The sequence below is a fragment of the Chionomys nivalis genome, chromosome 15 (genome assembly GCF_950005125.1).
Source record: "Chionomys nivalis chromosome 15, mChiNiv1.1, whole genome shotgun sequence".
Lineage (NCBI taxonomy): Eukaryota > Metazoa > Chordata > Mammalia > Rodentia > Cricetidae > Chionomys > Chionomys nivalis.
The window spans coordinates 50,634,942-50,659,435 of NC_080100.1; the positions used below are offsets into that span (position 1 = coordinate 50,634,942).

At 39.8% G+C, this 24,494-nt stretch overlaps 1 protein-coding gene across 1 annotated transcript in view; it reads right to left on the reverse strand.

Moving 5' to 3' along the window:
- Positions 1 to 5,462: 5,462 nt before the first annotated feature.
- The window catches only part of Tbca (tubulin folding cofactor A), a 60,423-nt gene continuing 41,391 nt past the window's right edge, over positions 5,463 to 24,494 (reverse strand). The window contains exons 2-4 of the mRNA XM_057789869.1: positions 15,970 to 16,075; positions 11,156 to 11,242; positions 5,463 to 6,028 (exon numbers count right to left, since the gene is read on the reverse strand). Of these exons, the coding sequence (XP_057645852.1) occupies positions 5,948 to 6,028; positions 11,156 to 11,242; positions 15,970 to 16,075 (274 nt within the window). The 3' untranslated portion in view covers positions 5,463 to 5,947. The remainder of the gene's footprint in view (positions 6,029 to 11,155; positions 11,243 to 15,969; positions 16,076 to 24,494) is intronic.

The window sequence follows — 24,494 nt, forward strand, 5'->3', positions numbered from 1 at the left end:
TCCTCTTTTGTTTTTATTTGTTTGCTTTACAAGACAGGTTTCTTTGTGTAACAGTCCTATCTTAGAATTGGCAAAAAAAAAAAAAAAAAAAAAAAAAGCCAGGCTGGTCTCTAACTCAGAGATGGGTCCGCCTCTGCCTCCTGAGTGCTGGAATTAAAGGTGTGCACCACCAGCATTCTTTCACTAACTTGAAATGCCAGCTCTCCAGCTCTATCAGGCAAGTGTGATAGATGGTGGGTACAGCTCGTTTTTGTCTCTTCTGTGGACAGCTCAGATACACCAGTTTGACCCTTCCCAATGGGTAAACTTCAGCATTTACTGCAGAACTTCCGCCCTTTCTCCCAATCCTCCCTGCCTTAGGTAGTTTCCTGCTTATTTTCCCTATCTCTAGTTTTGATGCAGGCTGGGTTGCATCTAACACTAATTTGTGGAGAATATTAGAAATATTCTCCTAATGTGCAATAAGTCCCATCTTCTCTACTCACTGCACCAACTGAAACTCACCAGTGTTTCCTCTGTTTTTTTTTCCCCCGTAGTGAAATCTTTGACCAATTTAATACATTCTGATGTCAGAGGTATTTTGTTTTTGTTTTAATTTTTTTTCTTTTTTTTAATTGAAAAAAAATTTTTCCACTTCCTCCCCGCCTCCCATTTCCCTCCCCCTCTCCCCCTCCCCCCACTCCTCTTCTCCTCCCTCTCCAGTCCCAAGAGCAGTCAGGGTTCCCTGCCCTGTGGAAAGTCCAAGGTCCTCCCCCCTCCATCCAGGTCTAGGAAGGTGAACATCCAAACTGTCTAGGCTCCGACAAAGCCAGAACATGAAGTAGGATCAAAACCCCGTGCCATTGTCCTTGGCCTCTCGTCAGCTCTCATTGTCCGCCACATTCAGAGAGTCCGGTTTTATCCCATGCTTTTTCAGTCACAGTCCAGCTGGCCTTGGTGAGCTCCCAATAGATCGGCCCCACTGTCTCAGTGGGTGGGTGCACCCCTCGTGGTCCTGACTTCCTTGTTCATGTTCTCCCTCCTTCTGCTCCTCATTAGGACCTTGGGAGCTCAGTCCAGTGCTCCAGTGTGGGTCTCTGTCTCTATCTCCATCCATCGCTAGATGAAGGTTCTATGGTGATATGCAAGATATTCATCAGTATGGCTATAGGATAGGTTCATTTCAGGTTCCCTATCCTCAGGTGCCCAAGGAACTAACTGGGGACATTGCCCTGGGCACCTGGTAGCCACTCCAAGTTCAAGTCTCTTGCCAACCCTTAGGTGGCTCCCTTAACTAAGATATGAGTTTCCCTGCTCCCCTATCCAACCTTCCTTTATCCCCAATCATCCCGTTTCCCCAAGTTCCCCTCATCCTCTCCTTCACACTTTTCTCTCCCCATCTCCCCTTACCCCCATCCCACCCCACCCCCAAGATTCCAATTTTTTGCCCGGCAATCTTGTCTATTTCCCATAGCCAGGAGGATAACTATATGTTTTTCCTTGGGTTTACCCTCTTGTTTAGCTTCTTTAGGATCACAAATTATAGACTCAGTGGCCCCTATCCATGGCTAGAAACCAATTATGAGTGAGTACATCCCATGATCTTCTTTTTGGGTCTGGGTTACCTCACTCAGGATAGTATTTTCTATTTCCATCCATTTGCATGCAAAATTCGAGATGTCATTGTTTTTTACCGCAGAGTAGTACTCTAATGTGTATATATTCCACACTTTCTTCAACCATTCTTCCATTGAAGGACATCTAGGTTGCTTCCAGGTTCTGGGTATTACAAATAATGCTGCTATGAACATAGTTGAACAAATGCTTTTGTCATATGATAGGGCATCTCTTGGGTACATTCCCAAGAGTGGTATTGCTGGGTCCAGGGGTAGGTTGATCCCAATTTTTCTGAGAAACCACCACACTGATTTCCAAAGTGGTTGCACAAGTTTGCATTCCCACCAGCAATGGATGAGTGTACCCCTTTCTCCACAACCTCTCCAGCAAAGGCTATCCTTGGTGTTTTTGATTTTAGCCATTCTGACAGGTGTAAGATGATATCTCAAAGTTGTTTTGATTTGCATTTCTCTGATCGCTAAGGAGGTTGAGCATGACCTAAGTATATTTTGGCCATTTGAACTTCTGTTGAGAATTCTCTGTTCAGTTCAGTGCCCCATTTTTTAATTGGGTTAATTATCATTTTAACGTCTAGTTTCTTGAGTTCTTTATATATTTTGGAGATCAGACCTTTGTCTGTTGCGGGGTTGGTGAAGATCTTCTCCCAGTCAGTGGGTTGCCTTTTTGTCTTAATGACAGTGTCCTTTGCTTTACAGAAGCTTCTCAGTTTCAGGAGGTCCCATTTATTCAATGTTGCCCTTAAAGTCTGTGCTGCTGGGGTTTGTTTTTGTTTCTGTATTTTGTTTCCCAGATTGCTAGCAAGTCATTGAATAATTTACTTTTCCTCCAGGGGTCTGAAATAATCTTTATCATACTCAATTCACATATGTATATGTAAATTTGTAATATATTTCCATATATATCATAATTTGCTTCTGACCCCCACTTTTCATGTTAGGACGTGTGAACACACTTGTGTAAGTGATCACTAGGGAATCACACCTAGGTCGTCTCACACACTAGGAAAATGCCACATATTTAGGTGGTAGAGTAAGTTGTAATAACAGTGGGCAGAGCTATTTTTCTCAACATTCTTTCTCATATATATATATATATATATATATATATATATATATTTTTTTTTTTTTTTTTTTTTGGTTTTTTGAGACAGGGTTTCTCTGTGGTTTTGGAGCCTGTCCTGGAACTAGCTCTTGTAGACCAGGCTGGTCTCAAACTCACAGAGATCCGCCTGCCTCTGACTCCTGAGTGCTGGGATTAAAGGCATGAGCCACCGCCGCCCGGCTCTTTCTCATATTTGTACACAGCTATGCCTTCCTTTTTGAACAACAAAAATTCTTTAATTGGATTTCAGAGTTATTCCCTCAAACTCTTCCTTGCTCCAAACCATGTTATTATTCATTAACTTTCAATTGACATAAGAAATAAAAACTTTTTCCATAGTATTTTTTCTCCATATATAGTCAAGTTATTTTTAAATGCCAGACCTTTTGGAGCTCAGTTCTTTTCTATTTGGATGCCACATGTGAGATCTTTAGGTTCTCCACACACATTCCAGGACTAGTGGGAGAATCACAGCCTGGGTGTGAGGACAGACATCTTACATCTCCATGTGCGTCAGCATGGTCACATCCCAGATGAGACTACTCCAGGCCTGCCTCTTTGGCTCAGCATCATCCCGGTGCCCATAGCTCACAGGGAGTTTTCCTGTCTGTCATCACATGGCCTTGTCCCATCTTCTTACTTTACTAGGATGTCAGTCATTTTTGGTTAGTCAATAGTTTTATCTCTCTCTACAAGAATCCCATTTACAAATATATCCTCAAATTCTGGAGGTTAGGTCTTCAACATGTCTTTTGGGGTGACATAATCCAACCTTTCACTGTTGTATAATTTTGTGCCTATATTAATTGAATTTTTTATCATACAGGTAGCCCGTGTTTTCATGGCACTCATCAGCTGCATATAATGACAGCAGTGCAACTTCTCCAGTGTTTATTTCTCATTTCTCCCCCTTATCTCGTCTCATCACGATACTTAAGTACCCAGGGCCAGCAACTTGGCATTCATTATCAATTTGAGTCTGATTAGAGTAGAACGCTAGAAACACAACTATTCATTTGTTTTCTTCCTTTGTGAACCATTTGTTTTTATTCTTCATCTTTTTTCTACTGAAAAAAAATCTGTCTTAATTTGAAAGAACTTTGTACAATAAAACATTTACATTTTGTGAATACTGAAAATATTTCCCCTGAAAAATATGAAGGCATCATGTCAACTGTCCATCAGAAGGCATGAATTAGATGGAAGGCACCGCACTTTAAGAGAATTCTACCTGTCTGCGTGAGTGTCCAATGAGAAATACTTCTCCTAAGAGCTGGGATCTGAGTAGCGGAGTATGACCGGGTTTTAAGAAGCACCCTTGAATCTCAATTACACTAATACTTCTAATTTGTTTCACAATACACTATTTGTAAACCATTCAGCAGGGCTTCAAGGACTACACCATCTGATTAACCCTTTAATACCAAATGCTTCATAACACGTCAGATTTTCACCAGCATCTACAACCTTCAATCCACCATCAAAGAAAGGATTAATCTGCCCTTGGTTATCTAAATGACCTAAAAGTCATTTAAATGATAACCAGCTATAGGATATGTTCTTATTAAGTTTGATAGGGTTTTTAAAAAGCTAATGTGATGAAGTTTGCAAAGTGATTTAAACAGGTTTGACTTCTCAATTCGGAAGAAATTCGGTGAGCAGGTACAGGTTGGTGTAAAATGTTAAGCTTTGAATGTTACTGCTCAGAAAGTTGGGAAATATTAGATGAACATTACAGTAATAGTTTTCACTACTTATTAAACAAACACATGCTTATTTTCAGTGCAACCCCCCCCCCCATTCTATTTCTTTCTAAGGAACTATTTACATGGTGCAATACAGGCTAATGGAAAACAACCCAACTGTTGAGAAATGAACACTCATTAAGAAATGCAAAGAATTGAAAGCTCAACCAGAAAGCTCCTGCCAGGATCACTGGGGAAAAGAATGACTCAACAAATGAGAGGCTAAGACAGGAGGAGGGTGCATTCTGCTGCACCTTGTGACAGGGAAGAAGCCTTCAGAAATACTAGGAAAAACAGTAGTTTCTCTTCTCCAGCTCTGGGTGTTTCGGTAAATAAGCTAGTTTCTAGAGAGCATTCACAGTCCTGAAAAACAGACCAACACACCACCAGGGTAAGCACTTCTAGCATTGAGTCTTTCCTCCATGGTAGGTATAAACTTCATATGCTATTGATACTGTTTGGTTCACTGCATCAATGCCATGCTCAGTGGGGGCTGTGACGTTTACACACATGTTCCAGGCATATAAGAGACTAAGTGAGTTGTGTATTTTAGGAAAAAAAAAACTTAAATGATTTGGTAGTAGGTATATAATCCTGCAGGAAAAATACTTCATTATAAAATGATACTTGTTTCCAGTCAATGAAGACAGCTTATCTACATCTGGTCATAAAGGTCTGTAAGCCCAGCAAATCAGAGACCGAGACAGGTGGATATTACGTTCAAGGCCTTTGTGGACTCCATTGTGAGCTCAAGGTAACCTGAGAAACAGGAACATATCTTAGAATAAAAAGTAGACACTCCAGTGGGAGATGTAACTTGGGAGCAGAGCATCTGCCTACCATGTCTGAGGTCCCAGGTCCATCACTAACACTACACCAAAAAAAGACAGGAAGCAAAACACTAGCCCAGGTTTGGCTGTGCTATCATGTGCTAAAATCCCTTCCTGGGGAAGACATAAATCAAGTCTACACCTTGTTATAAGGGTCCAACAACATACCAAAGCATGAGTCCACCAAAATTCGATCTGGGGAACACATGAATTTATTGGGATCACTTACAGAGACTCAATGGGGGTGAGCAGCAGTGTACGAGTCTTTGCCTAGCACTGACGTGGACTTCCCACAGCCGCACGGATGGGCTCCTCCCTAGCGCCTCTCAGCTGATGTGCTTGATCTTTAAACCAATCTACAGTTACAAAATATTTCAACTTCAGACAGAAACTGGTATCTGTTCAAAACACCTATCTGATTTAATGAACAACCATTTAACTGAGTGGTCAACTGAAAATTTTGTAAAGTATGAAATAAACAATTTTATTAGGTGAACTCATTTATTTGACACATTAAGTTATGCAAAGAAAAATATATGCGACTGCATACAAAGAACCACATTTTCATATTACTAAACACAGCAGTGGCAAGATAACAAACTGTAGAATGGACCCCAGGATTTAATGCAAAAAAACACCCTGTACAGAAAAATTTCAGGCTTCTAACTTCACTGAATCCAGAACTACACGTGCTTCTTTATACTCCTCAGCTTCTTCCAAATCTTTTTCACTTTCCTGAAATGAAAAATAGCAAATTAGATTTGTCCTTTAGGGATTTCAATACTTTATATTACACATCAGTAAGTAACCCAAGAATTAAAGAAAAGGAGTCTAGGCTCTCTAAATATATCACAGATCTGTTCCTTTGTTACTAGGAAAGAAGAAGAGGTTATCTTGTTTTTATCATATACTCTCATACTATGTATTTTCATGTTGTAATTACTAACACAGGTGCCTAAAATTATTAGCATTAAGCAATTAAATAAAAATCTCACAAATTTAAAATCATTCTTATTTGGCCAACATCATGCTACAAAAATATGATTCACAATGTATTAAAAGTAAAAAATCAAGGAGTCGCTAATGTGTTAATATGATAACATCTACCATAAAATAATACTTCAATTATTCTCAATGCCAAAGGCTGTTAATGATCTCATATAAGTTTAGTACAATCAAATTAGAAGAGTGGATTTTATACTTACTAGTGAGTATATCATATTGACATCAAGCAAAACATTAACCTTAATTTTCTGATATTTAAAGATTAAGTTTGTCTACACACAAAAATACAGGAAACTTTCACTAAAATATTATTATAGCAAAAGATTAATAAAATAATGCCTAAATTCTCACATAGGAGACCGTAATTAAAAAATACTACTTTTATGTTTTATGTATGGGTGTTTTGCCTGAATATCTGTCTGTGTGCTACATACATCCCTGCTCCCCCATGGAAGCCAGAGGGATAGATTAGATCCTCTGGAATTGGGAGTTATACATGGTTCTTAATTTTTAAATGAAGTTATCTGTAGTTCTTAATTTTTAAATGAAGTGAAGGACAGCAATTTGTGCAAGGTCATTAAAAGATGTAGCTAGTTATGACAGACAAGGTAATAATGTTTGCATTTAACATGAACAATAAGGCAAAAAGCTGAACTCAGATATCTGGCAACAACTTCTTAACCCTGAAAATGACCTTAAACAGTTTATTTCAGTAAGTATGTTATTGAGAGCAGAGGTCATAGTTTAATTCAACTTCAAGCACAACTATCTAAACATATCATTTTCAAACAATCTGTATTAGATTCATGAGAAAAAACAGCATTGAAACTGCTAAGAAATACAAATGGCATTTTTATATAGCATTTTAACAGTGGTTATTTCTTACTTTATCTATCTTATACTAAAATAGAATAAAAACTAGCACCTCATTTAATTTAGAAGAATTGTCCTGTCTTTAAAAAAGTTCATTCTAGGGGCTGGAGAGAAGGCAAAGTGGGTCAGAGCATCTGTTGCTCTTCCAATTCACATCAGGTGGCTCAGCTCACAGCTCCTAGTGGGTCAGATGCCTCTGGCCTCAGTGGCGCCTATCTGTAGTCATGTGTACATACCCATATACACAGTCATAATTAAAAACAGTAAATCTTTTAAAAAACTGCTGGGTCATGGGGCTCATGATCCTTAATAATATTATATTTTTATAGAGTTTTATAGAGTTTATTATAGAGACAATTCCAGGCAAAATTAATATATAAAATAAAAACCTTTCCCTCTTTTTTTCTGCCCTATAGATTTAGTCAGAATGTGGTGATAAACATATTTTATTCTTTTTTCCTAGACTATCTAGAAAATACAGCTATGTATCTAATAATTAATATCAGCAGAGAAAACAGAAACATTAAAAATAAGATTAGTAAAGAAAGTGCTAGAGTACATCCATTATCAAACAGCAAAGCAACAATGACTTGATCATTGTGACCGTCAACTTTCACTGACAACTGGCCACAATTCAGAAACCCCTAAGAGCATCATGAGGTGCCATCTCCATTAGGTTGGCTGGGGCATGTCCACAGGGGATGGTGAGACCCGGCACACTGTGGGCGACACCATACTCTAGGCTGGCGGTCCTGGATCACAGGGGAGTAGAGGAACTGCATGAAGCACAGAGCACGCATGCTCTGTTTTTCTCTGCTGTTAACTGTGTATGTGACATTATTAATTGTTTCAAGTTCCTGCAACTTGACTTCCCCATAATAATGAACTATAATCTGGAATTGTGAGCAAAATTAAACCTTTTCTTCCCGAAGTTGCTTTGTGAGGGCTAAGTTATGTTCTAAGTTTTTAAATTCTGTGTTTAAGAGAGCTATAAAACAAAAATACCTCTAACCTGTAGTCCCATTTCCTCAAGGACAGATAGCTTCCAGAGTGCTGGGATAACACGCCCCTTGTTTTCACTTCCATAAACAAGGCTGGTTGTCCAACCTGGAAGTGCTTGATCACATACAGGCCGGCAGTATGCAGGTAGGAAGTACATAGCCTGGTGGGTTTTACCTCTATCAGCATCTAACTAATGTAATTCAGAGCCATTATCAGGGATCCTGAGTGGACTTGGCCAGTATCCATCTTCCTGGCCAATATTTAATAAAGCTTGATTTAAATTTGGCTCAAAAGGTAGTGGTCTTATTCTTGCCCAGTGATATTAACACTTTCTGTTAGGGTTATTATTATTATTTTTTAATCACAGTCACAAAAATGAAACTAGGAGAGTTATGATGGTTTGTTTTGAGACAGGGGCTCTCTGTGTAGCCCTGGCTGTCTTTAAACTCACAGAGACCCACATGCCTCTGATTCCCAAGTGCTGGGATGGAAGGTGTTTGTTACCATGCTGTATGATGGTAAACTGTCTGGATGTCTACAATCTAAATCACTGGGAACATTAGTTCACTCCTGTCTGCTCCTAACTACGGATGTAATGTGACTTAGTTGCTTCAAGTTCCTGCTACCTTGATCGGATGTAACCTGGAACTGCAAGCCACATAACTTCTCTGTTTCTTAAGTTGGTTGCTTTTATTCAGTATTTTACCACAACAACAAGAAACAAAACTAAGGTAGAAACTGGTACCAAGAGGTAGGGCAGTTGCTGTGATAAGCAGGACCATGCAGCTTTGGGGAAAGGGAACTGTCTTGTGGGAAGAACAGGAGGGTGCTCGGTACAAAGGTTTAGAAAATCCACACAATGCTGGAAGCAGAGGTTAATGGGCATTCTACTGGGGGTGTGGCAGACAGGAATGCTGAGAAAAGTGAATGTAATGTAAAGGGCTAGCTCTTACAGTTACAGAGGGAAGAAGGACTCTCAAGAACTGGGCTAGGAGCCATTCCTGTCACATTGTGGCCAAGAATCTGCCTTCTTTCTGCTCTTATTCTGAGAATCCGAGTGAAGTTAAGGTATTTCACAGAGAAGCCCCTTGAATATCCTGAAGGTAAAACCACACCACTCAGAGGTTCCACCTTGAGAAGATGCAAATTCACTTACTGGAAGAAAGCCTATAGCATCCCCCATTTCCTGGGAAGCAAAGTCACAGGAAAGTGTGTCTTCAGCACTCAGAGGCAGACAAAGCTGCGTCCAAAGGGGAGAGGCTGTCAAGAGAACTTAGCTACTGTCTGTGTGGTATCTGATTTGAAGTCACAAAGATGTAAGCATGAGAGGGTCACTGAGAACAGCTGAGGCCAGGCCCTGTGTGGCACGGGGGCAGTCCCTGTGAAAAGAAGTCCCGAGAGGATTATATAAAGGTGAGACTTAAGCTGCAGGGGAACCCCAGAAGGCAGGCAACCAGGACCGCGGCAGGTGCGGAGCGGGGCTGTGTGCTGAAGGTGGCAGGGCTAGAAGTGTGAGGCTGTCCCAGCTGTTGGCTCTCAGCCAATTTCATCACAAGCTCCAGATGCAGGACAAAGAGCTGCAGGATTTGGTGGGTTTCTCTGCTGGAGTTCATTTGTTTATTTCTTGTTATGCCCTGGTTCCTCCATTTTGAAATACGAATGTCTACTCTGTACTATTTCATGTTGAAAGTACTCAATTTTTTTTTTTAAATAGGAACTCACAATTAAAAGACTTCAGACTTTTAAAATATTAGAAAATTTAAAAATAATAACTTTTAAGGGTGGTTTGCATTTTGCATTAGGAGATAAACAAGACTTTGAGGACAAAAGGTAGAGAAGGTCACAGCTTAGGGTGGTGAGTGTCTGAATGTCAGGTAGACAGGAAGTAGAGTTGTGATGGCTGGCTTTAGCTGTCAGGTTAGTTCATTGCTGTTTGCTCGTCAATGCAGATCTAAGTAATATGATCCTGCATCCTGCCTTCTCTACAGTGAGGGACTGCAGGAATTTTGAGCCAAATGAGATCTTTGTCCCTTAAGTTGCTTTTGTCAGGGTGTTTTTATCACAGCAATAGAAAATAGAACTCAGACAAGAGTGCTGTGCACTTGTCTGTTAAAAAAGAATAAGACGACACTTACTTAGACTTGTATACCTTTATAAACTCAGCTAACCACTGTTTCACAAGAATCTACACTAGGAAGAGTAGAACAGCACAACAGCACTACCTGACTTCTGGGGCTTCATGAGAGGTCTGCCCCACTACCTTCCTCACTTTAAAACTCTCACTTTAGTTTAGGTCTGAATCTAAAATAATTCCAGATCCTTTAAACAAGGACCAAGTTAATTTGAGACATGGAATTAAATCAGAAAAGTTGGCTCACTGTTAATGTGTCAAAAAAAAGTATGCACAAAAAGCAAATAGATATTGCTGGTCAAAACTGGTATCATGTATACCTGCTATTATGGCTCAAATATTTAATTAAATAAGTAGACAGAAAGATAGAAGTGATTGTTTACTGAAGTCATAACACAAGCCTTAGTTAAATTCTTTAACTATTTAAAAGCATGTTGATTCACAGGGTATGATGGTTACTATCATCAACCTAGTAGCCAGGGGTCAGCCTCCAGGCACACCAGTGAGGGGTGTACTGATGCCAGTCCCTGAGTATGACAATGGGAGACTGAACTATCTTGACTGCATCAATGATGGGTGAAGACCTACCCTAATTGTGGACTCGACCATCCCTAAGCAGGAGAGGGAGGCACACAAGCATTCACTGTACCGGTGCAACCAGCTCTCTCCAGTCACTGTGACTTTCCTGCTCAGGACTATAATCTGGAACTTTGAGCTAAAATGAACCTTTCCAGGAGTATTTCATCATACAATAGGGGAAGAAGCCAAGACACAGGGCAAATTAATAGAACATCTCTTCAAATAGCTGTAGTGTTAAATAGTCAAGTTTTGGTAGAGAAATCTTTACTTACTAGTATCTGCTGAAGATCGGTATATGCAGCCTCTAACCGGCGCTGGCAATCTGGGATCATCATCCGAGATTCTTGAAGGATTTCTGCCTATAATGAGAGAGAAGTCGAGAAGACAGATCTAATGTGTATTTATTTTACACCTTGGCATATAACTAATGATTTAGAGGAAATGAAAAATAAGACTATGTTAAGTGACTCAATGTTCTAATTTAAATTGGGCTTATCTGATTGTAATATCTGCATAGTACAATTTGTAAGCAGAACTTGCACAGAGTTTGGGGGCTTTTCTCTCTTTTGGCAATCACCTTTCCATGGTAAGTGAAAATTAACTGGCAAAGCTTTTCATTCAGTTCTTATTTAAAAGGCTATTTAAAGTAAATGATTCCCCTGCTGTCACAAAGCACCTTTATCTAAAATGGGATCAGCTGGTTATATAAATATCCCCTGCATCTTTGGGTAATAAAGGAAAACAGTGTTCAGATAGTATCACAGGGAGATAATTACTGCATGAGAGAAGTTATTGAGTTATTGATCACATCGTGTGCACACTGCAGGAGGGACTCACTGAAAGACAGAGGTAAGAAAAATAAAAAGCAAAGACCAGCAGGTTCATATTTTGATGCTTATCATGCATAAAAAGTTATTACTTGTCCTTATGCTTCAGTTTAGGAGAGAGATTATTCTCCCCAAGCAGTTTGAGCCAAATTACCATCGTGGCGCCCTCTGAATCTGAAGTTCTTGTCTATTCTCATGAAGACACTGAAGAATTAACCACAGGGACACCTATTCTGAGGGATGCTTTCGGATGTAAAATTTACCACTCAAGGCTATACTGTAACACATCAAACACAAAAGAAAACTAGGAAACTTGGTCAATAGTCAAGATGTTGAATCTAAGACTTTTTCTTCAGTTGGTACAAAGCTTTGCTTCCTTAAATTGTTCCCAGAGGCGGCTATTGTGATAACATTTTCTCAAAAAAATGTTTGCTCAAAAGCTTTCAGAGATATGGGTACAAAATTAGTCAAGATTACCTAGTTGAAATAAAACAAAATGCACACAATTTAAGGGCATTAATATTTAACTATAATGGAAACGTAAGTAGGTCCCAGAATCTTCATGCTTTGACAGTCTGTTGTATCTCATACTGCAATAAAAACATCACAATACACAGATACTCTCTATCCACATCCACTTTCTTGAGTGGAAATACATGGCTGAACTTAGAATGCTTTGACTAATAAGACACAGGTTAAAATTTCAAGTATAGGATCATGACTTTACTTTCAGGTAAACAGATATTTAATCAATGGCACTAAATTATTTTTGTCTATCTGGTTTGAATCTATGTGAAAAATTGGCAACAGGAACATTTCAGATTTCTCCTGTGGAATTCCTACAGAACAGCTTTATAGGAATAAAACAGGATGAATATGAAGAATTGGGTCAAACTCATGGTAAGTCTAAATGTATATTTACAATTTTCCCCTAAACTTCAATGTTTCTGAAATGAATTTTAAGCAGCACTATTCAACATAATTTTATTCTTTATTATCTCTTTGTAGTACAGATCAAAATTTTCTTTTATTCTAACAAGATGAATGCTCGACTTCAGCAGGGCTAAAGTTCACCCCTGTGTTCCACCTGATTATTCACTGAGTTTCTTCTACATTGAGCCACCATAGTCACAGGTTCCACAGCCACTCTTGTATCAGATTCACAAGTTGAATGCTTTCCTTTATAGCAACGATAGTGACTCTCAGGGATAATTTTTTTTTTATTCTCTGAGAATTTCATATAACATACTATCATATTCAACTGTTGCCCAACTCCTCCCTGGTTCTTCCCAAATTACTACCCTGCCAAGTTCTTCTACTTTTTCAAAAACAAACAAAAAGGCCACTAAAAACCATGGAGCCCAATTTGTGTTGGCCAATTACTCCTGAGCACGGAGCCTGCCCTGGACTTCTCAGTCCACTAGAGAGAACTAACTGACTTTCTTTCTCCCAGCAGCTATCATTTGGAAACAGGTTTTTGACTGGGAGTGGAACTTAGTGAGTGGCACTTTCTGGGATTTTTGTGCCAGGAACTAACAACAGCATCTGAGCCATGATTATACTAAGACATTCCCAAATACCCAATTTAACTAAATGAGTACTGTTTATTCAAAGTATCTTCCTTGGAATGTTACCTTTCTTTAGAAGACCTAAATAAATGGTTTATTATAATGCTTATTGCCTTATAGCTGAGAGAAAATCAGGGTCTTGGCTTAGTCACTGCGATGCATAAGGAACCTTAAGGGAACTCCATAGAGTGCCAGCCTCACTGATGTGAAATTGATTTTAAAACAAGTTGTAACTTTTTTGGGTATTTATTTTGGTAAAATGGAAGTTGGGGCAAGGCTTGGTTTATAACTATAGACTGTTGAACCTAAAAGTTAATTAATTTCTTTTATGATCAAACATAAACATTGAAAAGGAAACATTCCAACTGATAGGAGTTCCTTTCTTGTCACAGGAAGAATTCTATGAAATAATGTCGCCAAGGGTGAGCTGTTTGGCTAAGGATTCCGGTTTCTTTGGTGAGCCATATCTTGTAACCAGGGATGAGCTAGACCTGTAAGCTATAACAGCCTATAGAATAACGTCAGCCATCTCTGGAGCCAATAATATTCATATTAGTTTGTCAGATGGAGCTCTAGAAATTACTACGACAATAATAAGTCTTCTGTTTTACACAGTGGCAGGGTTTAACATGTTCATATGGTGACTTAGGAATCCATTCGACTTGTGTTTGCCTGGTTATTGCTGAGTATACTGAGGGGAGGGAAAAGGCAGTGTAAACTCTGATACACCAACAACTGTCATAAATGTTACTGGTGAAAACACACCACCTAAAGCATGGAGATGACCCAATCATAGGCCATCTATAAGAAATTCACTTCAGATGTAACAACAAAACAAAACAGAAACAGAAAACAAAATCATGGGAAAAGATGGAGAACATTAAAAACAACAACAGAAGTGACTCCATGAATAGAACAGAGTAGACTGCTGCAGGTCAAAAACGATGTTAGGGACAAAAGGAGTGTCACATTATCATAGCGTAAGCACAACAAGGTAACATACGATCCTGTGTATGAACAAAGGAACATATATAGATGGGGATTTCCATACTTACACTCAACAATTTATAGACATATTAGACAAAAATGAGCAATTATAGGAAAGAACTAGATAACAGCACAGTAAGTAAACTATGTTGCTTTAACAAAACAAAACAAAACAAAACAAAAAACTATCATATTGGGAGGAGAGGCGGGAGGGGAAACTGTGGTCAGGATGTAAAATAAATTTAAAAAACAAACAAACAAAAAAATCACCGTATCTTAGCAAGGACATAAGAGAATGCAAGTGCATTTAAGCCCTGTGAAGCATTGCACAGACCACATCCGGAGTCAAACCACAGTGAAGACAAAACAGAAAACTACCAAACATGCAATCATATATAGTGCATGCTCTAACACGCTGCCATATAATTGGAGTCGATAACTGAGAGAGAATCTCCCTTATAAATGAACAGTCAGCTGGGCAGTGCTGGAACACACCTTTAGCACTTGGAAGGCAGAAGCCCGAATAATGTTGTGGGATGCAGTCAGACCTAAAATAGTGCTGAGAGGCACAACCACAGACCCGAATGCTCACAGCAGCAAAGTTAAATGCTTTCAAATCTATGTTACTATCTTAAAAATACAGGGAAGGAGGCAGCACTTAATACCAACCCTTAAAGGCAGAGGCCAGTCTGGTCTAATTAGGGAGTCCCAGGACATGCACAGCTACACAGAGAGAGCCTGTCATAAAACAAAAAGAAAGCAAAAAAAAAAAAAAAAAAATCATAATAAAAAACAAACAAGAAAAAAGGCAGTGAATAAACTTAAAACCATCAAAGAAAATGAAGTGGTTATAAAAGATAAAAGTACACATTGATAAAATTACAAATAAGAAAAATACAAAGAAAAAAAAAGTTGATGCAATTCTGGCAAGACCAAGTGAGTAGGCACAAGTCACCAAAACCAAAACCAAACAGCTCCTGTAGCTGATGAAGAATGAGAGGTACCAGGGACAACTACAATACTAACAACTTGAAAGCAATGGACCGCACTCCTCAAAACTTACATAAACCACCTGAACCCTACCAGCTCCATCCATTTCCTGCAAATGTCATGACTTCTCCCTGACCTGAGATGGGCACTCGCTGTTCCACTGTGTACATACAGCACACTTCCAATGTGTACACTTCCAATGTGTACACTTCCACTGTGTACATACAGCACACTTCCAATGTGTACACTTCCACTGTGTACATACAGCACACTTCCAATGTCCATTCACTGCATGGACATCTGGTCTGTGTCAAATTCCTAACTATTATGAGAAATATTATTTAATTTTGGTGGTCTCCATATTAATTGGGGAGCTATTTCTGAATTTAAAGATGTAATTATACTTACTGTATTATCTAATTTATATTTACTCCTCAGAACGGGAGAAGCCGCAGGGTTCACGGCTGACAGCAACAATGGAGTGCTTGTGTTCAAACACCTGAGTGCTGTGTGACCTGCTGCAGTCATTTCACTTAAGTCTCTGTTTTCTGTCTTCGTTGAGCTTTATTTTTCCTGTCTGCTGGAAAGAGTTTATAGTCCATAGAGACTTGCAGTGATCCTCCTGCCTCAGCCTCACAAACCACAGAGCACAGCCCCTCTCTGAGGGCCGTGGCAAAGACCACATCAGTGCGCAGTTCCCGAGTGTCGGCTTACCTGCTTCTTAATGGCGTAGTTCTCACCATCTTCAGCCTTCATTTTTTCAATCTTTTCTTCTTGCTGCTTTGCTTCTTTCTCATACATCACTTTTTCTTTGACCAATCTATAAACAAAGCAAAACTGTTTTAGAGAATTAGCTTGTTTCTCTAACTGATAACAAAGAAACGATGTAAACAGAAAGCATAGTTAAAAATGGGTGGCGCACGCCTTTAATCCCAGCACTTGGGAGGCAGAGGCAGGCGGATCTCTGTGAGTTCGAGACCAGTCTGGTCTACAGAGCTAGTTCCAGGACAGGCTCCAAAACCACAGAGAAACCCTGTCTCGAAAAACCAAAAAAAAAAAAAAAAAATACAAACATGGATAGGCAAGACAGGGGCAGCTAATTTAGTCACAGAGGTAAGAGCCTTGCGCCCCAAGTCCTCTGGGTGAAGCTGAGTGTAAATGCACGAAGCACAGCACTCTGACAGGAAGAAGGAAACCTACTTTTGCACCCGCGATGTAGAGTTAGGAACTAACACTTCTTCTGTACTGCTGTTTTATTGGTATGTTTTCTAAAACTTTGCACATGTGCCTTAAAGAATACAATGTGTGTAGCCGGGTGGTGGTGGCACACGCCTTTAATCCCAGCACTCGGGAGGCAGAGGCAGGAGGATCTCTGGGAGTTCGAGGCCAGCCTGGTCTACAAGAGCTAGTTCCGGGACAGGCACCAAAGCTACAGAGAAACCCTGTCTCGAAAAACCCAAAAAAAAAAAAAAAAAAAAAAAAAAAAAAAAAAAATACAATGTGTATACATTTAGTTTATTAGGGAAAAAACATCAAATCTCAAGGAAAGATGAGATTTATTATTTTCAACAAAAGCCCTGCTTACTACTCACAGGGAACTTAATTCTATGTTGGCCTTTCCTTATACAAGAAACTAGAATGGGTAATTTAAAGGTAGTTCTCTCACAGACAATTAGTGGACACAAACCAGCACAAATAATGTTCAAGCAAGAAAAGGTACAGAGCAGGGGGCTCTGGTAATAAGGAAGGATGCAAAACAAAAACCCAATTAGCCATAAATAATTCAATCTCCCTAAAACCAGGTTAAATCAAGTTTAATAGAAAAAGATTATGCTGACTAGTTTTTATGTCAACTTGGCACAAGCTAGAGTCATCTGAGAGAAGAAAATGTCAACTGAGAAAATGTGGTGAGCAACCCTGCAGGACACTCTTAGTGACCGATATGGGAGGGCTTAGCCCACTATGAGTGGGCCCACTCCGGGGCTGTGGTCCTGGGTGCTATAGTAAAGCAGGTAGAGCAAGCTCATGGGAGTAAGCCAGTGGGCAGTGTTCCTCCAAGGCCTCTGCATTAGTTCCTGCCCTGACTTTCCTTCATGATGGACTATGACCAACCAGGACATTTGAGATAAAATTAACCCTTTACTCAAGTTGCTTTTGGTTAATGGCTTTTTTTTTTTAATCACAGAAGTAGAAACCCTAACAAATAACATATCAAAAACATAGCAGCATCCCTCTATAAACAGTACATATGTACAGTGTGGTGGTTTGAATGAGAATGTCTTAAGGAGGCTCATGTATTTGAGTGCTTGGTCTTAGTTGGTGGAACTGTTTTGGAAAGGATCAGGAGGTGTGGGCTGTTGGAGGAGGTGTGTCACCGGGGTGGGCTGTGAGGTTTTCTCTATCTACCCCCCACCCCACTGCCTCTAATTTGTAGTAAGATGTAAGCTCTCAGCTACTGCTCCAAAACCATGCCTGCCTACTGCCATGTTCCCCAACATGATGACAATGGACTAACCCTCTGAAACTGTAAAAAAGTCTCCAATTCAATGCTTTCTTTTATAAGTTACCTTGTTCATGGTGTCTCTTCACAGCAATAGAAAAACAACCAAAGCATACAGCAAAGAAAAAAGTTTTCTGGCTTCACCACATTAAAAACAAGCCTCCATCTGACTTGCTTAATTCTAATCCAACCTGTAAGTGGAGGGAACCCCTATGGAGAACATGGCAATGGAGATTTTAAAGTATATTTCCAAACATAATTTGATTTTTATAGTTTAACTAGATTATATCTCTGACTGTCCTAAAACAGCTATGTATAACTAGGCTGGCCTTGAACTCAAGAGATCTACCTGCCTTTGTCACCTAAGTGCTGGATCAAAGACATGAGCCACCATGCCTGACCAAATTCACAGGTCTTTAAAGCATGGCAATACAACAACACCCTCTGCACTCTGTGTTTCCTGTGGAGTTAGGCTAGCATAGGTTAAGACTTTAACATGAATTCTACTCTGGAACTGAAGCGTCCTAGTCAGCACCTACCCTGGGTCATTCTGTGCTATTTCTAGACAGAAATGCAATAAAACACTAACAGGAGTAGATAGTTATGACCCTGGAATACCGTCAGTGAAAGCAAAATATAAAACTGCACATTTACTTTAAGTTGTAAAAACACAACAACAACAAAAGGATGCTCAAGAAACAAACAGCAAATGAGCATGAAATTCCTGTACAGTTAACTTAAGGGAAGCCCTGGTGATTTGGGAGGGGGAGATTAAAGAAACTGCCTTGGCCTGTCAATAGAGCAGAACGTAGGTAGGTGGGGAAAACTAAATGGAATGCTGGGAGGAGGAAGGCGCTGAGACGCCGTGAATCCGCATGAGATAGGTGCTGGGAATCTTTCCTGGTAAGCCAATAAGAAGCTAGAGCTAATGGGCCAAGCAGTGATTTAATTAATACAGTTTCTGTGTGGTTATTTTGGGGCTAAGCTAGCCGGGCAGCTGGGATGAACAAGTGGGCTCTCCTCCTACAAACAAGGTATGAGCTTTTTACAATTTTTTTTATTTAAAAATTTAAATTATCCTTATTAATTTTTTCACTTAAAAAAGTTAAGATTGAGTGTAACACAATATTTAATAATTTTCAAACTTACTAGTTTCCTCTTTGGTTACATTCACTAATTTTTTTGGAGTAATACAGAATCTACCTAATAGTGTAATTCTCTAAGTGTTGCTTTCCAATATATCATTTAAAATAACAATTTCAAAGTAATGCTACTGCAGTTTAAAGGCAAAAATTAACTGAAAATACTTTCCATTACTCTTACAAATCTTATCTCCAAAGAGTAAAGCAGCTTCACAATATGTAGGTCCTAATAAGCAAGAAAAGCTTACTGTTAGGGAGGGTGGTAAGCAGTATAAAGGATTGACAACCCTTAGTGGGATAATCAAATAACAAACCACCTTTAACATAATGTGTAACACACAATGGACATTTACATATGCAGTGCAGCACTGCTAGTATCGTCCACCAAATCACTTGTGCTAGTGGTCAGATACACTGAAGAACAGAAGTTCCAGGGATAGACAACACGTTTGTGTAAAAGGTCCTGGGAAGGACTTGTAGTAACAAATCTGCTAAGCATGGTTCAAGCGCAAACACAATGGAGATGCAAGGACTATCCGTCCGCGTGGCTCCTTCAGAACAGGTGCCCTCACCACAAGTTTGAGAAACTTTGTAGAAACTCACATTTTTTTCTACAAAACTCACAAGTGCAAATTTAACACATTTAAACATACTCCTCATACAAATAAGTTTTCAGGTAAATCAAGAGCTTCAGACTTTGCATCTAAAAACGCTGATTGTTAATTTTTTTAATTTATTATCCTAATTTTATAGTTTTAAGAATTATAAATACTATTTTCAACATATTTATGGCCATCTAATATCTAATATTTCAAAACCAAGTGTACAAGTGGCAGGTCAGTACAAATAACAGTGGTAATAAGGGCTAAAGGGGCTGGAGAAACGGCTCTTACAGTGAGCCCAGGTTCAATCCTGAGCACCTGCCTGAAACTACAAATCCAGAGCATCTGACACCCTCTTCTACCTCCACAAATATCACAAGTATCACACATACATGTGGTTTACTTACGACAAAAAGTCATACATAAAATAAGCTTTTGGTAGGATGGTGGTGGTGTACAACATTAATCCCCACTTAAGGAAGCAGAAGCAGGCAGATCTCTGTGAGTTCGAGGCCAGTCTGGTCTAAAGATAGAGTTCCAGGACAGCCAAGGCTACACAGAGAAACCCTGTCTCTAAAAACCAAAAGTAAGTAAGTTCAACTAAAAAATCTTTTAAAATATTGGCAAAGGACCTACATAAGCACTTCTTTAAGATGACATGCATGTGTAGTAAGCACATGAGAAGCTACTCAACCCTATCCATCAGGAATGAAATAACACTGCACAACAGATGTCTATCATCAGTCAGATCATAAATGTCAAGTATTTGGAAAGACGTGCAGAAAAGCAGAAAGCATTAAACAATGCTGATAGAAATGAAAACGGATACAGTCGTTTTGAAGTTGGCTATTCCTCAAAATATTAAGCAAACCAAAATTATAATTCATCTCAGTGCTACTCCTAGATATATCCCTAGAAAAACTGAAAGAGAAGTCCACATGAAACCTATGTCTACAAATGTTGACAACGGTTTATGTGCATCAGACAAAACATGGGAACTCAAAATTACACTTCATGGACAAACAGAATGTGATATATCCATTCATTGGACTATTACTCAGCAATAAAAAGGAGTAAAATAGGAGAGAATCTATCACAATTATTCTGCTAAATGGATATAATAACAAACTGATTCGTAATGATATCACGCCTAGATATTAGTATATCTCTTGACCCTCACCAAAAAGCATCCTTTCCTGGAGTGAGCTCCAGGAAAGTCTAAGATACAGAGGATCTCTGTCTGGAAAAACCAGAGAGAGAGAGAGAGAGAAGAGAGAGAGAGAGAGAGAGAGAGAGAGAGAGAGAGAGAGAGAGAGAGAGAGAGAGAGAGAGACAGAGAGAGAGAGACAGAGAGACAGAGAGAGAGAGAGAGAGAGAGAGAGAGAGAGAGAGAGAAGCAAATCTGTAGTAGCCTAGGACATATTTCTGACATGATAAAGATGCTCTAATTATGATACCATCTGCCCCATCTGTGAGTGACAGGAGTCACTGGACACTCTGAATGACTAAACTGTGACTAAGTAAACTGCATCATAACAACTCTCCCACCCCAAAGGAAGCAATTTGTGACCCCAGAATGAGCTTCAGGAAAAGCTCCAAGCCCTGATCAACCAAGTCCAAGAATGGAGCAAAAGAAAAGAACGCACAGAAATGGTCTTTTACTTGCAATTTAGACCTGATGCTATTGCTGTTTCTCTTGTTGATGCTCCCAGAGGTGAGAGGTAAGCCCCCTACTGCTGAAGACACCATGTACTTCAGACACAAGCCTAAAAGCTTCTTGAGCTGGAACTGACCCTGCCTCCTCAAGGACTAGCTTTCCGGACACCAGACGGTGCCACGCAATAGAGGGAAGCAAGCAACAGTCCTCCTAGCTATGGACAATCCGACAGTCCTCCCAGCTATGGACAATCCAATAACCCCATAGGTACAGTAGCGGCACACATGCCTCAGCAGCAACCTTCTTTCTAATTAGATTTAAGACCCTATCAACAAGAGGGGACTTGTGTGGTACTGGAATCATACCTAACTCAGTGTAGTGCAGCCACGGAACTTGGAGGAGAACCTACAACCACTAAAGCACCACAAACCTTGACTATACTAAATATTTGTCTTTATACGCAGATAGGGATAGCCCTCACCCTCATTAAGGAAACTTTTCTTTGCCATAGACAGAGTCCATTACATAAAACCACAACCAGTCTACAAGCAGAACTGTGAAGCCTGGTCCCAATGGATAAGTCTCTAACATAAGTCTGACAACTAAAGTTCAGGGAACATTGAGGGAGATGGGACAGAGAGAGAGTGTAAGAGGCAGAGGACCAGGGAGTTTGTTGTGAAATTGTGTCAAAAGTTACAACATAAAGTTTCACCAGCATGACTGCCTAAACCTGAGCTGAGTAAGAACTGTAATGACAGACATGCCAAAGTAAATGTCGGAACACCAACAAGGCCCCGACCCTCCACAAAGGACTGCACTAAGGAGCACCGAGAGTGGGAAAATGTCTTCCCAGGGAAGACAACCAATTGCTTGTCCAATACAAAATGGTCAGCCCTGAAAACACACACAACTAGTGACATTATATAGACTGAGCAGATTGCATTTATGTATTTAGGAATATATGTAACAACAATTAATGAAAGAAGGGACTGTAAATTTGAAAATTAACAAGGAAGGGACATGGGCAGATTTGGAGGGAGGAAAGGGAAGGAGAAAATGATATAAGTACAATCTCAAAATACAAAAGAAATAATTTAAAAATTACTTTAATAACAATTTTCAATATTAAAATGAAATATTTACTTATTGAGAGTATAATTTCAAAATAAAAGTATCATAAAATCACTACAAATAATTGTCTTTAAAGGTCCTTTTAGTCCGGATGGTGGTGGAGCACGCCTTTAATCCCAGCACTCAGGAGGTAGTGACAGGTGGATCTCTGTGAGTTCGAGGCCAGCCTAGTCTATCAGGCTCCAAAAGCTACAGAGAAACCCTGTCTCAAAAAATAAAACAAAACAAGAAAGAAAGAAAAAAAGAAAGAAAGAAGAAAGAAAGAAAGAAAGAAAGAAAGAAAGAAAGAAAGAAAGAGCAAAGAAAAAAAGGTCCTTTTAAAGCTGGGCAGTGGTGGCGCACGCCTTTAATTCCAGCACTTGAGAGGCAGAGGCAGTGGATCTGTGTGAGAAGGCCAGCCTGGTCTACAAGAGCTAGTTCCAGGACAGGCACCAAAGCTACAGAGAAACCCTGTCTCGAAAAACAAAAGTCCCTTTAAATAGAAAAAAAAAAAACTTGCTAGAATAGATAATGAATTCGCCAGTCTATCTGAGTGAAACCTAAAGATGATTTTATTGGACTGACAATTTTGTAAAGAAAGAATTAAAACAAACAAACAAACCAGAAGGAGAGGAAAGAAAAGGGCAGGGGAGAAAGGAAGTATCGGGAGAGAAAAGTTTATCCATGCATTAAAAGGCTGGGATACTACTTGGTGTACACCCTTGCTTAGCAAGAGTGAGGCCCTGGGTTCGAAGGCTAGCACTACAGAAAGAAGCTGAGAGAATTCTAAATTTCTATTTGTCTCTGCTGTCTCACCAGGGAACAGAAGAGCTGCACTACTGGCTGGAGTCAAGCACAAACTGAGCTTTCAGGTGGGTCATACGCTATAAACTGCCCTACCTCACACACTTCTATTTCCAAACACACAGACTGTGGTGGTTTGAATGAGAATGCCCCCCATAGGCTCCTATATTTGAATGCTCGGTTCCCCATTAGTGTAACTGCTTGAGAAGGATTAGTAGGCATGGCCTTATTGGAGGAGGTGTTTCTCTAGGGGAGGGCTTTGAGGTTTCAAAAACCCACACCATTCCCAGCTGACTCTCTCTGCCTCCTACTTGCAGACATAAGGATGTAAGCAAGCTCTGAGCTCCTGCTCCAGCATCATGTATGCCGCCATGCTCCTTGCTATGATGGTCATGGACGGTAACACTCTATAAACTGCCTTGGTCATGGTTTCTGCACAGCAATGGAAAAGTAACTAATATACACAGGTCTTAGGCTTGTCTTATGCAAGTTTTGGACTTATGTGCTGTGTCATCTTGTATACCATCAATGCCACAGAGTTGTTATTTTTATTATCACTATGCAACTATTATTCATGTGTACTTAGAACCCATTGCATTTGCAACAAGGAAAATGTTTCCAAATACTTTTGGTTGCTAAATCCTCTAAAACAGGTAACTGGAGCCACACAGTAGTCAGTTCTTTCATCGCCCTCACAGATATGCAACAGAAACACTTTAAAGAAGACTATTTGGCTCATGGTCTGAGTCCATGTTCATCTGGCTCCACTTTTCTGGGTCTGTGGTAATGCAAAGCATGATGGGAAGGGAAGAGTGGAATAGACCTGCTTACCCCCTGGTTGCCAGAGAGTAGAGGCAGAATGGGGCCAAGAACAAGGTCCACTTTTCCAGAGCATGCCCAGTGATCCACTTCCCACAATATGCCTGACTTCTCAAAAGTCTCATCAGATTTCAAATCCATCAAGGGATCAATTTGTTGATTAAGCCAGAGATTTTAGGATGGCAACAAATGTATGAATCTTTGGGAGCCATCTCAGATTCAAACCATAGTGATCTGGATAGGCTACCATTCCATAACATCTTATAATTCAAAGAAATAATCAGTGCTAGGAACCGCTAGCCAGGGCTAACTAGGTCAAGGACTATGAACGGGCTAGACTTGTAGGTGCTCACTGCAATCTGAATATTTAAGAAATGAAGCCTAAAAACGTGAATATATTTGTCTTTTAATATTTTCCATTTAAAGAAGTAAATAGAGCAATTGTGGAGCAGAACAAAAGTGACAGACAGTAATGGAGAAATGAGAACACAGTAGTGACTCCTCAGGGAGATATATAATGCGTTAGCCTGCAAACATATGCCCTTAACCCCAGCCACCCCATTACATTATGTTCGCCTACAAAGAGCAGCAAGAACAACCCCAGC